This window comes from Peromyscus californicus, unplaced genomic scaffold (assembly GCF_007827085.1).
Source record: "Peromyscus californicus insignis strain IS unplaced genomic scaffold, ASM782708v3 Scaffold_8__1_contigs__length_139910024, whole genome shotgun sequence".
In the NCBI taxonomy this organism is placed as follows: domain Eukaryota; kingdom Metazoa; phylum Chordata; class Mammalia; order Rodentia; family Cricetidae; genus Peromyscus; species Peromyscus californicus.
Window position 1 is genome coordinate 84,320,542 of NW_026294606.1, and position 13,458 is coordinate 84,333,999.

The 13,458-nt window shown below is 48.0% G+C and overlaps 1 protein-coding gene across 1 annotated transcript in view; it reads left to right on the forward strand.

Annotated features, from left to right (window-relative positions):
• Positions 1 to 13,458, forward strand: part of Pcnx2 (pecanex 2) — a 165,562-nt gene that overhangs the window by 14,491 nt on the left and 137,613 nt on the right. Inside the window, exons 6-8 of the mRNA XM_052728899.1 lie at positions 8,155 to 8,302; positions 9,182 to 9,327; positions 11,678 to 11,771. Of these exons, the coding sequence (XP_052584859.1) occupies positions 8,155 to 8,302; positions 9,182 to 9,327; positions 11,678 to 11,771 (388 nt within the window). The remainder of the gene's footprint in view (positions 1 to 8,154; positions 8,303 to 9,181; positions 9,328 to 11,677; positions 11,772 to 13,458) is intronic.

Genomic DNA, 13,458 nt, shown 5'->3' on the forward strand with positions numbered 1-13,458 from the left:
GAAAGTTCTGGATCTTGGAGAATTCCCAGATTCTGGTTTTGAAGGTGGGGAGGCCCTACCCGCATCCACTTACTGCACAGGAAACTTAAGGCTTTACGAGGAGTTTCCAGATTCTCTAGGAGCCAAGGATGTTTGTTTCCAGGGAACAAGCAATTGTTTCCTATAGTTTCAACAACTGGAAAAAAGATGTCTCTTCCAGTATGGGTGACATGCCTTCTGGGAAAGTTCAGCACAAAGCACATTTCTGTTGAGGACCCTACGCTGGGTACTGGGGATGACTGAGTTGGTAAAATGTTTGCATGTGAGCATGAGGACCTGAGTTTGATCCCCTGGAACCCATGGAGAAAGGAAACCCAGACATGGCAGTGAGTATCTGTAATCCCAGCGTTGCGGAGATAGAGGTAGGAGAATCCTTGGTCAACCAGTCTAGCCGAACTAGCAAGCTCTAGACTGTCTCAAAAACAAAGGTAAGAACAATCCAAGAAGACACCTTATATTTACCTCTGGCTCTGTGTGCACCTGCACATACACAGGTGTGTGTGCACACATGTCCTTACTTTTCCTACAAAATTATGTTTCAGAATGTGGAAACTCCCAGTACTTCCAAGTTGCACGCATCATAACAAACCCTTCTGTAGTTCTTCATTCATGCCAAGCACGATCTTGAGCCCTTTGTTTCCACTTGAGTCCTTCATTTACGTTAGCTAGAATGGCTACATCCTGCCTTACCTGGGAGGGTCCTCACTCACTCTTCTTCTGCCAACACTGTCGTCGGTTATCGGTACCAGGACCTCTCTAAAGTGTCCAGAATTTGAGTGTGGATTAATCTTACAGCTTATTCTCCACACAACATGGTGTTTTGGATACAATGGTTATTCCTCCTTTAAAGGTGAAGCTCAAAGACTGTCATTACTTTTCCCGAGTTACCTGATCAGTACAAGAGGTGCCAATCTGAGACTGATGGGTGGCAGCCTGCTCCAGGGCCCCTCCTCATCACCATCAAACTATATTTCCCAGAGGGGTTTGTTTGCAAGGGAAATGGTTTCCCCTTTGATCAAAATGATGTCACTAGACCAGAGTTACTGTGTTGTTTAGCTTTAAAGTCCCATGATGCTGTGGTGTTGGCGCCACTCTGTATATGTCTATGCCGAGTGGGTGCACAAGGCTGCTGACCGTGACACTCGGGGCAGTGTTTGCTTAGCTGCTGGCCATTCTCTGCTCTCAGGACAGTTCCGTATTGGCAGCTCTGAGCAACTTCCTCCAATTCAGTTAAATTTGAAACCAACAGACAGCACATGAATCAAAGCTAAAGATATCTTTGAGATAAGAGTTCTTTACATTTTATTTATTTATTTGTTGTGGGGGGGGTGATGCATGTCACAGATTTGTGTGGAGGTCAGAGAACACCTTTGAGTTCTTGCCTTCTACCGTGTGAGTCCCGGGGATCGAACTCATGTCCTCAGACTTGATGGCAGTGCCTTTACCCAGTGAACCAGCTCACTGTTCACACATAGCCTGAGTTAGCTAGAACTCAGTGTCAGGAAGGATGACCTGTGAATTTAAGACTCCACCTCCTTTACCTCCCAAGTTCTGGGATTTCAAGTGTGCAATGCCACACACAGTTTATGCAACACTGAGGTCAAACCCAGAGCGGTGTGCATGCTGCACAAGTACTCCCCTAACTGAGCTACATCTGCATCCTCACCCCTTTGCAGTCTTTTTGAGACAGGGTCTCATGTAGCCCAGGCTGGCCTCAAACTCACTATGTAGCTGAAAATACCTTAGATACCTGATCCTCCTGCCTCTTCCTTTTCCAGTGCTGGGATTACGTGTGTCTGTTTCTGTGTCCCCTCAGGCCACTTGGAAGGCTTATTTGCTTTGCCTACTTCAGAGTCTATACTTCTTAAACTCCTCACCAGCTGAGTTCAGTCAGGGCAGTATCACAATGCAAATTTCCCTGCTTTCTGTTGCTGTGATAAAAGACCCTGGCCAAGAGCAACTTATGGGAGACAGGCTTTATTTGACTTACATACAGTTCCAGGTTACAGTCCATCACCGTGGGGAAGTCAAGGCAGGGACATGTCACATCCACGGCCAAGAGCAGAGAGAAAATAAACTCATCCTTATTTGCCTACATGCTTGGCTCCTAGATTTCTTTATTTTTACGGTTTGAAGGCACAGACCCTGAAATGGTACCAGACATATTCTGAGAGGGTCTTCCTGCCACTTAAAGCAATCAAGACAGTCCCCAAAAGATGTGTGGCAAGTCAACTGGATACAACCAATCCCTCATTATGCCTCTCTTCCTGGGTGATTCTAGGCTGTAGCAGGTTGACATTTAAAACTAAGCCTCATAGAACTACAGCTAGGCTGCAAGGAGGTGGACCCCCAGCAGGCTGGATTACTTATTTCTCATTGCTGTGACCAAATAACAGACAAACGATAATCAACTTAAGGAAGGAAGAGTTTATGTGGGCTCAGTATGGTGGAGTGTAGTTGACCATAGAGGGGATGGCAGGAGTGTGCAGCTGGGGCATTTGGGGAGGGGGACAGGAGCAGAGAGCAAACAGGAAGTGGGGCCTAGCTGTAAATCCTCAAGGTCCTCCGCCAGTCACTCATTTCCTCTAGTGACACCCCATCTCCCAATGGTTCCTTCCTGTCTTAGTTACTTTTTCCTATTGCCATGAAGAGAAGCCATGACCAAGGCAACTTATAGAGGAAAGAATTACTGGGGGCTTACAATTTCAGAGGGATGACTCTATGACCATCATGGTGGGGAGCTTGGTAGCATGCAAGCAGGCATGGCACTGGAGCAGTAGCTGAGATCTCACATTTTCATCTACAAGCATGAGTCAGAGAGAGAAAGAGAGAGAGAGAGAGAGAGAGAGAGAGAGAGAGAGAGAGAGAGAGAGAGAATGAGAATGATGTGGGCTTTTGAAACCTCAAAGTCCAAGTGACACCCCTCCTCCTACAAAGCCACACCTTCCAATACTTCCCAAACAGTTCCACTAACTGGGGACCAAGTATTCAAATATATGAGCCCAATGGGGAACATTCTCATTCAAACCACACTTCCTTAACAGTACCACTAACTGGACCAGATGTTTAAACACATGTGCTTGCAAAGGGCATTTCACATTCAAACCACAGCATGGATGTTCTGTGAGAGGACCAGGCTTGGCGGTTGAGATTGGGATGGTCCCAAAGCAGGAAGTGGCAGTGGCCAAAGGGCATGGGCCAGAGACTCAGCTCCATGCTGTCACCTACAGAGACCATTACTTAGGTGAAGTTGTGACTCTTGACTGCACCATAGAAAGGAATTTCAGGGTGAGCCAACATGTGGCAGAGTTGGAATTTGTTAAGGGAAAAAGTTTAAAATAAATACAAATGTGGTGGTTAATAGAGAGGCATTTAGTAAAAGACAAGTATACGCCAGAGAGAGTGGGCTTTTCAAGCGAGTCACACTCAAGTGTCTACAGTAGTTGTATATGGTGGTTTTGGTGACTTCTGGGGTCACATCACAAGAGGTTGCTGAGGAATGTAAATAGGATGCTAAGGTGGTCCTGGTCCCCAGTGTTTACTACATGGAACTGCAACTGATAAGGTAAACCGTGGGTCACAGGAGAAGGTAAGATCTGTGATGACTAACCGTGTCAACTTGACACACCTGGGAAGAGAGAGCCTCATTTGGAGAACGGCTTCCATTGGATTGGCCTGTGGACATGTCTGCGGGGCCTTCACTTGACCGCTAATTGATGGAGGAAGGCTCAGCCCTCTGTGGGTGTGCTGTCCCTAGGCAGGTAGTCTGGGGTGTGTAAGAAAGGTGGCTCAGCCTGACAGGGAAAGCACACCAGGAAGCAGTGTGGTCCCTGCCTTGGCTTCCCTCAATGACGGGCTGTACCCTGTACGCTAAAATTAACCCCTTCCTCCCCAAGTTGCTTTTTGGTCAGAGTGTTCTATGGCATCAACAGAGAAGCAAACTATGACAGGTGTCTTCACTGTAAACAAAAGTTTAAACTCTTGTTTGTGAGAGTCCCAGAAAACCCAGGGTCACATCTGGAGAGGGGTTAAGGCCATATATAGACCTTAAGCAAGGAGTCCTTGCTATTTTAACATTCTTATTCAAAATATCTCCATAGAGAAGGAATATCGTCTGTCAGCAACTTTGACAGCAACTGTTGACCATGCTGGCATCCTGTCAGATGGAGCGGGGCTTCAGCCAGACTCCAGGCTGCCTTTGTTTCCTGTGTCCCTGTGATTCCTCTGTCTTTCTGCCTCAAGAGTGGGACTAGACTGTGTTTCTCATTCAGAAAAGAAGAGAAGGGCCAAACAAGTCATGTGCCTGCAGGCTGTTGGTACCAGAGAGGCCTCTGTGGTGCTCAGACCTCTTGAGTTTTGCCGTGGCTGTGTGCGATTCTATCTCTGAAGAATAACTGATTACTGTAATCTGACTGTCCAGTTCTAGAATGTGCCTATATGGCAAGATGACTGTGTGAGGTGACATTGGAGGTCTGCGGTATCTCTTCTCGTCATAGTTCTGATTGACAGGAGGATGCAGCTTGACCTTGGCTCTCATTGGAGCGGGGGTGGAGCTTCTAGTTCTCCTTAGGATGCTCTCCATCTGCTGAGCTATGTAAGGAAGGGCAGCAAATGGTCCTCAGCCCTCACATCATCCTCAACTCAAGGCTGTGGAAAATCATGCACCACTCAAAGTTTTAGAGATGGGTGCATGCCCATCATCCTGGCTTTGTGAAGGTTAGGGCAGGAGGATTAAGGTCTGCAGTGAGACCTTGTCTAAAAACCCAAACTAAAGCAACAACTAACAACAACATAAAGTTTGTTTGGTTTCATTTTTGGTGTGTGTGTGTGTGTGTGTGTGTGTGTGTGTGTGTGTAAATAAAGATACCCATAGCCATCAGCTCAGAACAAGCAAAGGTTTCCCTAGAGCAAGGAGATCAGCTGGTTTGGGCAGCAACTTAAAGCCAGGAGGGTTGTACACAGCTCCTTGGTGAAGATTGAGGGGGGGGGGTATTGTAGCCCCAGGTGGAAGCTGTTGACTGGAGAAACCAGACACGGATTGTCTTGTGCAGTTGATTAGGGCTGAGAATTCAGCTTTATTTGCTTAGAAATAATGAAAACAGGGACAGATGGGGGAAGCTCTGTTACTGAGAGGTCCTGCCCATGTGGAACTAAATGTCACAGAGCATGGATGGCTTCCTGGACAGCTTGCTAGTGGTGGCCTGACTTCTACCAGGCTTGATTCTCCCATGATAGCCCTGGTCCTGGGCTGGGGCTAAAGGTAATGTGTGGGTTGCTGGCTGCTTCAGCTACTGATTAGAGATCTCTGTGTATTTTGTTTTGCGTAGTCTCTTAACTTCTAGAAATTTCTCCAAAACCGTATTCTAAATGTGCTACATACATAAAGATTTTATCTATGGAAGAATTATCTACAACACAGGTGTGTGATTTTCCTCAGGGAGACATAAACCAGTACTCCAGACAGGACATCAAGGACAGACCCAAGGAACCTCTCACCCCAGCCGAGCTTAGTGACCCAGTGAGTTTATTGGTGTTGCTTACAGAAGCATGAGAGATTCAAAGGCAGCTGCATCACCACAAGCCCTCACTAAAGCTTTGTTTCTGGGTTTCTTGAACAACTTGCAGGCTGCGCGACAAGTCAGAGTCTCCTCCAGGAGACTGCCAACTGGAAAATGTCCCCCACCCCCTAATTTCGCTTGTAATCTTAGGAGGAGTTTTGTGAAGCTTGTAAGTGTCCTCCAGTTGGGAGCGTCCCCCCTAGAGAAAGTGTTTCCATGGGAAGTGAAACACTTTAAGTTTGCAAGGCTCTTGTTAACATGCCACACTGTATCTACAGATGTAACTATTTTAGGGTGACTTGGAAGATTATCTAGTGGCATTTGAGAACATTAATCTTCAAAGTAAATATGATAGTTAAAAGGGGGTATGTGGTGGTTTGAATGAAAAATGGCCCCCATAGGCTCATAGGGAGTGGTACCATTAGGAGGTGTGGCCTTGTTGGAGGAAGTGTGTCACTAGAGGTGGGTTTTGAAGGTTCAGAAGCTCAAGCCAGGCCCAATGTCACTCTCTCTTCCTGCTGCCTGCTTGTCTGGATATAGAACTCTCAGCTACTTCTCCAGCACCATGTCTGCCTGCATGCCTCCATGCTTCCCACCATGACAATAGATGGACTAAACCTCTGCACTGTAAGCCAGCCCCAGTTAAATGTTTTCCTTTATAAAAGTTACTGTGGTCATGGTGTCTCTTCACAGCAATAGAAACCCTAACTAAGACAGGGTATCTTTAGTACTGGTTCATTTTTTGAAAAATGTCTCATGTCTAGGAAAATGAAAACTCCAGCGAGCTCTGGTGTAGGAGCGAACATCTGGATTAAGGGGGCCTGGAGAGGTGGCCCATATGCTGATCTGAAGAATGTCCATATCAAGAGAGAGGACCTAAGATGCTGGAGATGAGCAGATGTACCTGGCAGTGTGGTGCAGGGAGCTTCCTTGCATGTCCCTCTTTTGAAATGGGGCCTGGCATGGTTATTTGTTCTGGGGTCATGCTTTTCTTGACAGCTGTGAGTACCGCCTGCCTGACAGACTGTCAAATGAAATCCAAACTTTTTTGTGTGCCCGAGACACTTACCACTGATGTGCTGGGAATGCTTAGTGTCGGCACCCACTCAGAAGTCAGCAATCTCCTCCAGTGGCTGGGAAGAAGTCCAAGGAGGGACTGATCATGTGGTTGGCATCCTCGGATACATCACTGTAGTTTCAGTCCAGTGACATGTCTTTTCTGTGTGCGCGTGTGTGTGTGTGTGTGTGTGTGTGTGTGTGTGTGTGTGTGTGCATGTGGAGGTGAGGGGTAGATGTCAGGTGTCCTCTATTGCATTCCACCTTGTTTTTTGAGACAGGATCACTTATTGAACCTGGAGCTCACAGGTTCAGCTAGGCCAGCAATCGTCAGGGACTTGCCTGTCTCCACCTCCCAGCACTGATGTTACAGATGTGTGCCACCGTGCCTGGCTTGTTTGATGGGTTCCAGGGCCAGTCTGAGGTCCTCATGCTGGTATAGCAAGCACCTGATCTGTGAATCATCTTCCTTGTCCCTCAACAGCGAGTCTTGAAAGGGCTGTAGGTTCAGACCTTTTGTCCCCCTTTTCAGGTCCAGGCTGAGACCCTTCAGAGTTGACAGTTTACAAAGAAGATAGTGACACTTTTGAGCCCTGTGTCCACACACAAGCCAGATGCATCCTTCACTTCTCATAGTGGCATAAGCAAAGATCCTTAGTCTAGACCACTCTCTAGAGAACATTTTAAACAGTTCCTCACCTCCCATCTGTCCCTGCTGACTTCTGAACAGCTTTCCATTTTCAGGTAGTCCCAGCAAAGGGTGAGTGGGGGTCCTGCTGTGCCTTCTCCTGCAGCCCTAAGCCAGTAGTTCCAAGTTGGTAGCAATCAACAGATGGCTGCCTTCCCAAGGGGCCATTCTGCCTTTGGCTAGATTGACCTGTAGAGAATGAGTGACTAGAAAGATGGTGAGATTTTCAAATGGTCAGTGGGACCAAAAACAGATAGTCTACTGAAGTCTTCTCTTTAAATCTGAGGCTGAGCATTTGTGTGTTCAGACCCTTTCATGTATGTGTATGGGGATCCAACAGGGTAGTGGATGCCACTGAGTCTCTGAATCCCTTGGCAGAGTGGATGGTGACTGTAGATGCCTGAACAACTTGTCTCAAACTTATAGATGTGTCTGTTTCAAGTATATTTATAGACTTTCATACTTAGTAAAAGGAACATCTATCTAGAAACCTGTCTTTCCTCCCTTCCTCTCTCCCTCCCCTCCCTCTTTTCTCACTATGTAGACCAGGATAGCTTCCTGAGTGCTAGGATTATAGATGTATATGACCACACCCAGATTGTTTGGAGTTTTGTTGTTTGCTTGGTTTTGAGGCCAGATCTCACGCTGTAGCCCAGGATAGGGTGGAACTCACAGCTATTCTCCTGCCTCAGTCTCCTAAGTGCTGGTATGATTGTCTTCATTCTTTTCATATTTCAGGGCTGATAGTTCATTTCCCCAAACACTGAGATGGTTTTCCTGTTTCTTGTTAACATGGAAAGCTGTGTCTTTCAGATCGTGCCTCCCCAGGGACCAAGGAAGAAGCTGTGGAGAGTGAAAAACCCAGTGAACATGATCCGAAGCCGGGAAAACCAGATTTGCCGAGCCAAGACCATGCAGTCGCCAGCCCAGTGTCCACACAGCCTGCCAAGACCACAGCACTGTAAGGAGGATTTGGTCACTTAGCCCTGTGTGGAGTGTGAGGTGGCCTGTCCCACCAGGTGCTCCTTGTAATGCTTTGGGGAGGGTAAAGAAGAATTCCTGTGTGTGTGTGTGTGTATGTGTGTGTGTGTGTGTGTGTGTGTGTGTGTGTGTGTGTGTGTGTGTGTGTGTGTAGGCCAGATGTTGAACATCTCAGTAGTTCTCTATCTCTCACTGAACCTAGAATCTACCTGTTCAGCTACATTGGCTGCCCAGGGAGCCTGGGGAATCCTCTTGTCTCCTCCCTAGCCCAGGGATTATTGGAGCATGCCTCAATGCTTGGCTTTTGTTCACATGAGTCCTACAGGTCTGAACTCAGGTTCTCACACTTGCATGGTGAGCAGTTTACCATTGAGTCATCTCCCCAGCCCCTCACCATCTGTCTTAGTTAGGGTTACTATTGCATAATTTTATACTATTGTATAAAACACCATGACCAAAAGCCACTTGGGGAGGAGAGGGTTTATTTCACTCCCAGTTCCATAGAACAGTTCACCATCGAAAGCAGTGAGGGCAGAAACTCAGACAGGGCAGGAACCTGGAGGCAGGAGCTGATGTAGAGACCATGGAGGAGTGATGCTTAAGGGCTTGCTCCACTTGGCTTGCCCAGCCTGCTTCTATAGAACCCAGGACCGCCGGCACAGGGGTGGCACCACCCACAACGGGCTGGGTTCTCCCCCATCCATTACAAATTAAGAAAATTCCCAACAGGTTTGCTGATAGCCCGATCTTATGGAGGCATTTTCTCTATTGAGGATCCTTGCTCTGATGACTCTCGCTTGTGTCAAGTTGACATAAAACTAGCCAGCACAGCATCCTTGAAGCTTTTCTATGTGTTAAGTTTCCAGGGCAGTCGGCAAAGACAGATCATCTACAGAGTGACTTCCCAACAAGACAGCTCAGTGCTGCAGGTCATCAGTGGGCCGGAAACGTCTGTACAGGAGGAAATTTCCCTGGATGCTATGCACGTTTTCATCGACGAGCATGGTGAGTCTTAAAGAACTCCTAGAGAGCAGAAAGGGGGACAGCCACGGCTTTCCTGGGAGCTCTGCGTGGTCCCTAGTCTAAGTGATAGATATTAAAACAGTCAGACCGTCCTGGGGTTGCCTTTAGTACTATTGAAGGAGCTCTCTCCTTTCTGCCTTGGCTTATTACACCCGTGGTATGCTACTTACCCTTTTGTCTTATTTCCAAGGAGAAAATTCTAGGCAAACCTTAGCGTTAACCGGGTGCACCTGATTTTTGCTCTTTTAAAACTTTTTATTTTTTCATTTATTTTTCTGACACAAGATTTTATTTAGCTTGGGCCAACTTCCAACTAACTATGTAGCTCAGACTGACCTTGAACTTGTGACACTCCAACCCTTACCTCCTGAGTGCTGGGATGACAGGGGTATTTGAGCATGCTTGGTGTATGTGGTCCTGGGGATAGAAACCAGGGCTCTGTGCATGCCAGGCAAGCACTCTACCCAGGAAGCCACATCCCTGGGCTCTCTAAACACCCAATCCTTTACTTTCATCTACATTATTACAGCAGTTATTTCTTGTCTTATGATAATCTGCTAATGACATTTCTCTTTCCCATGTGGAGAGAGACTTCACCAGGGCGCATGCCCAGTTCCCGGTGCATACTTATTAGGTGTTTGTTAAACATCCTCATAGCTTTTCCTAATGCCTTCATATAAAAATGATTTAAAGTACTTACATGAGGGATCACCCACCAAATGGTTGGGTCCGAGTCCCAAAGACAAGAGATGTGGGCTCTGGTTGTTCTGGGCTGGGTCTTGGCTAACATCCTTTTTAACATTTTTTAAGTTATTTTTTAATCAGTGTACAAAGTAGCAGGTTTCCTAATGGGGTTTCCACACTGGTTTAGTCCTGGCTGGCTCTCCCTCATCTCCCAGCCCCCATCCTGGCGTGGACCCCTCCATCCACATAGTCACCTTCCACACTGAAATCACGTGTTCCAGTTCCTCTCCCTCCTTCCACAGCCCTCTTTTCTCCTTCTCCTGGCCCCTCTCAGGTTTCTTGGTCTCTATACACTCACTCCAGCATAAGCACAAACATACACACACTGGAAGTGAGAAGGAGGCTAGGGCCTGCCTGTGACAAAGCATGAGCTGTTTGTCCGCATGACTCCAGTCCATTGCTAGTTACGGAGTACTCAGGATGCTGACTTCTGTGGTCTTATCTGACTCAATGTCTTGTGTCACTGTTACACACACACATACACACACACACACACACACACACACACACACACGCACGCACGCACGCGCGCACACACACACACACACGCACATGCATACTTTTATCTAAGCCTCCAGAAAGTGCGGCCAGGCCTTGGCTGTTGGCACTTTGGAGCTGAAGGCCACTTGGCAGGTGTCTCCAACAGGGAATTAACTGCATTTCCTAAGGCCCCAGAGGAAGGTGCTCCTTAGGACTAGGAGATTACATCAGGGCAGGAGCTGATCTTCACACCTCAATGCCCAGGACCCTCCAGCCGAACTAACTGAACTCTACAAATGGATGCCACCCTTTCTTCCCCTCTTGACCAGCCTGACACGAAGTCAGCAGCCACGCTCATTCACCTTCCCTGAGGCAGCCTGGACTCTGCAGCCTCCATCTAAGCTACAGGCCTAATGAGTCTCTTATACGCAATACCCATGTGCATGCACACAGAAACCACCTGCTCCAGCCCTCCTCCAATCCTCCTGCTATGTGAGTGGAACATAGAAAAACATGTGAAGTAAAGGGCTGGGGACATATCTGCCTGTGGGGTATGATGAGTCCTGGGGTAGATCCCCAGCACCACTCAACCACGCCTATAATCCCAGCACTCGAGCAGGAGGGTCAGGAGTTCAGGGGTGTCGTGGCTACACAGTGAGTTCAAGGCCAGCCTGGGCTACCTGAGAAAGAATACTAGGTATAGCAGCCCATGCCTGTCATCCCAGCTTAAGGCCGAGGCAGGAAGATTGATTGTTGGAGGCCAGCCGGGAACCACAGGGAGAGAAAAAGAAACGGAAAGAAAAAAGCCAAAGAAAAGAAGGAAACAAAAGTTAATTGACTAACAGAACAATTTGATCTGATAGGCAGATCAAAGACAGGGATGTAGTGAGTACCTACAGTTGCACCAGGTAGACGCGCAGAACACTTTTCTCAGTGGTTTCCTTTGCTACGTAAACTTCTGCTTCAAACGTGAAACAGAATGAAACAGAGCCAGTCACTCCACAGACAGTCTGACGGGGCTGCCTTCACCTTGAAGACGGTGGGAGTGAGCTTACACATCGTGGACCATGGGAGGGTACTCTTCTGCTCAAATCTCACAATTTTGCAGGGGAAATCAGGTCGTGTTATTTGAAGTCTGGAAATCAGAAAGAAGGCTCCTCCCAGCATCGGTCCTCGAACCCTGACTGTGTCTCACGCGCCAGGTGAGTGGGCTCTGCCCCCAGGTCTGGGAGCCTGGGCAGTACTGGGGTCCACAGGCTCCTCTGCAGAGGTTAAGGCAGAGTTTTGTGTGACATGCTAGAAAACTCAGTAGAACCATTTTTGGGGCCTTGGCCCTGGTGGAAGGTGAACAGGACATGTGGGTGGAGACAGGGAGGGGACCTGTGTGAAGAAACCTGAGCCCGGCAGCTGGAGAGCTCAGCTCTCTAGAGGGTAGTGCAACATTTGCCCAAGGGCACCCTGGAAGTGTGGATGCTTCCAGTTCACAGGCCACTCTGCAGGGAGAGGCCCTAAGTGTCTTCTCCGTTTTGTTGAAAACATGTTGAACAGCTCCTAGTTCCTCGAAGTGTGAGTTCCCTTCGTACTGAAGCAGCTTGCACAGCGCTCTGTGCACAGAGCCAGCTGTTCAGCTCACCAGCTGTGGAGCAGGTCTGAGGTTTCCCGGGCTTAGAGAGTCTTTATGGCAATCGGAATGGGTGGGTCTCAGTTGCTTGCTGTAAATACGGAGGTAAATCCGTTACGTGCAGTATGTTAGAACTGCATGTGTGTTTGAAGAACTACAGACTATTAGGGTATAATCGGCATGTTGTGGGCTTCCCGCATGGAGAGTATAGTGGTGTTTTGAGAACCTGGGGTTGTGACTCCGTTGGTAGGACCAAGTTGAAGCCCTCCATTCCAACTCCCGCACCACATAAACAAAGCATGGTGGCAGGGAACTGTAATCCTGGCTTTTGGGAGGTGGTGGGAGCAAGAAGATCCAATATTCAAGGTCATCTTCAGCTGCAGAGCAATGTCAAGGCCAGCCTGGGCTACATGAGACCTGGTCTCAAACAAAACAAACAGAATCTAACTCCGGAGGCCTCGTGTTTCCTGAGTCCTGAGTTTTTTCAGGGATGTGATGGCAATCTTCAGGGAACCTAAAACAAAGGACATAATTTTCCTGTCGTCATGCACTAGCCTCTGGAGTGTTCTCTCACTGATGCTATGACCCCATCATCAATTCTCACCTGATCAAAAATGCCAGTGCCCGATGTCAGTGTCTGGAGGTCACCCCTTCCTGCCACCCAGTGCCCGATGTCAGTGTTTGGAGGTCACCCCTCCCTGTCACCCTTCTCTACCTGTCACCCAGTGCCCGATGTCAGTGCCTGGAGGTCACCCCTCCCTGCCACCCCATCCTTCCTGTTCTGCTCTGATGTGTTCTACTTGAACTCAGTCAGTCTGGCAGGGGCAGGGCCTGCATCTCACCACCTCCCTGCCCTGCAGCCTCCTCCAGTCTCGGGTACCAGTGTGTGCACCAATCAAAGCTGGCTTCCCCAGCCAGACACAAGCAGAATCCCCGACCAACAGACACTTGAAAGGAAAGGCGTGCGTCCTCCTTCACTCGGCTCTAGTGTTAGCACATGCCAGGATTGCAGTTAGGGAATTTCATCATTTAGCATAGCAGCTTTCTCAGGTGATGTCTTTGAGTGCAGGAAAACACAGGGAACTGTCACATCTTCTCCCCAGAGGCAGGTTGACATGCTCTTATGCTAAATTCAGAGCAAACAGAAGCCTCCTGTTTCATCCCACAGTAAAGGCAGGAGCTTTGCTTTTGTTGGATTTTTGTTTCCTCTGAAAAAATAGACACTACTTCCTTCCCAGGTAAGTACTGACCTGAATTTACCAGTAATG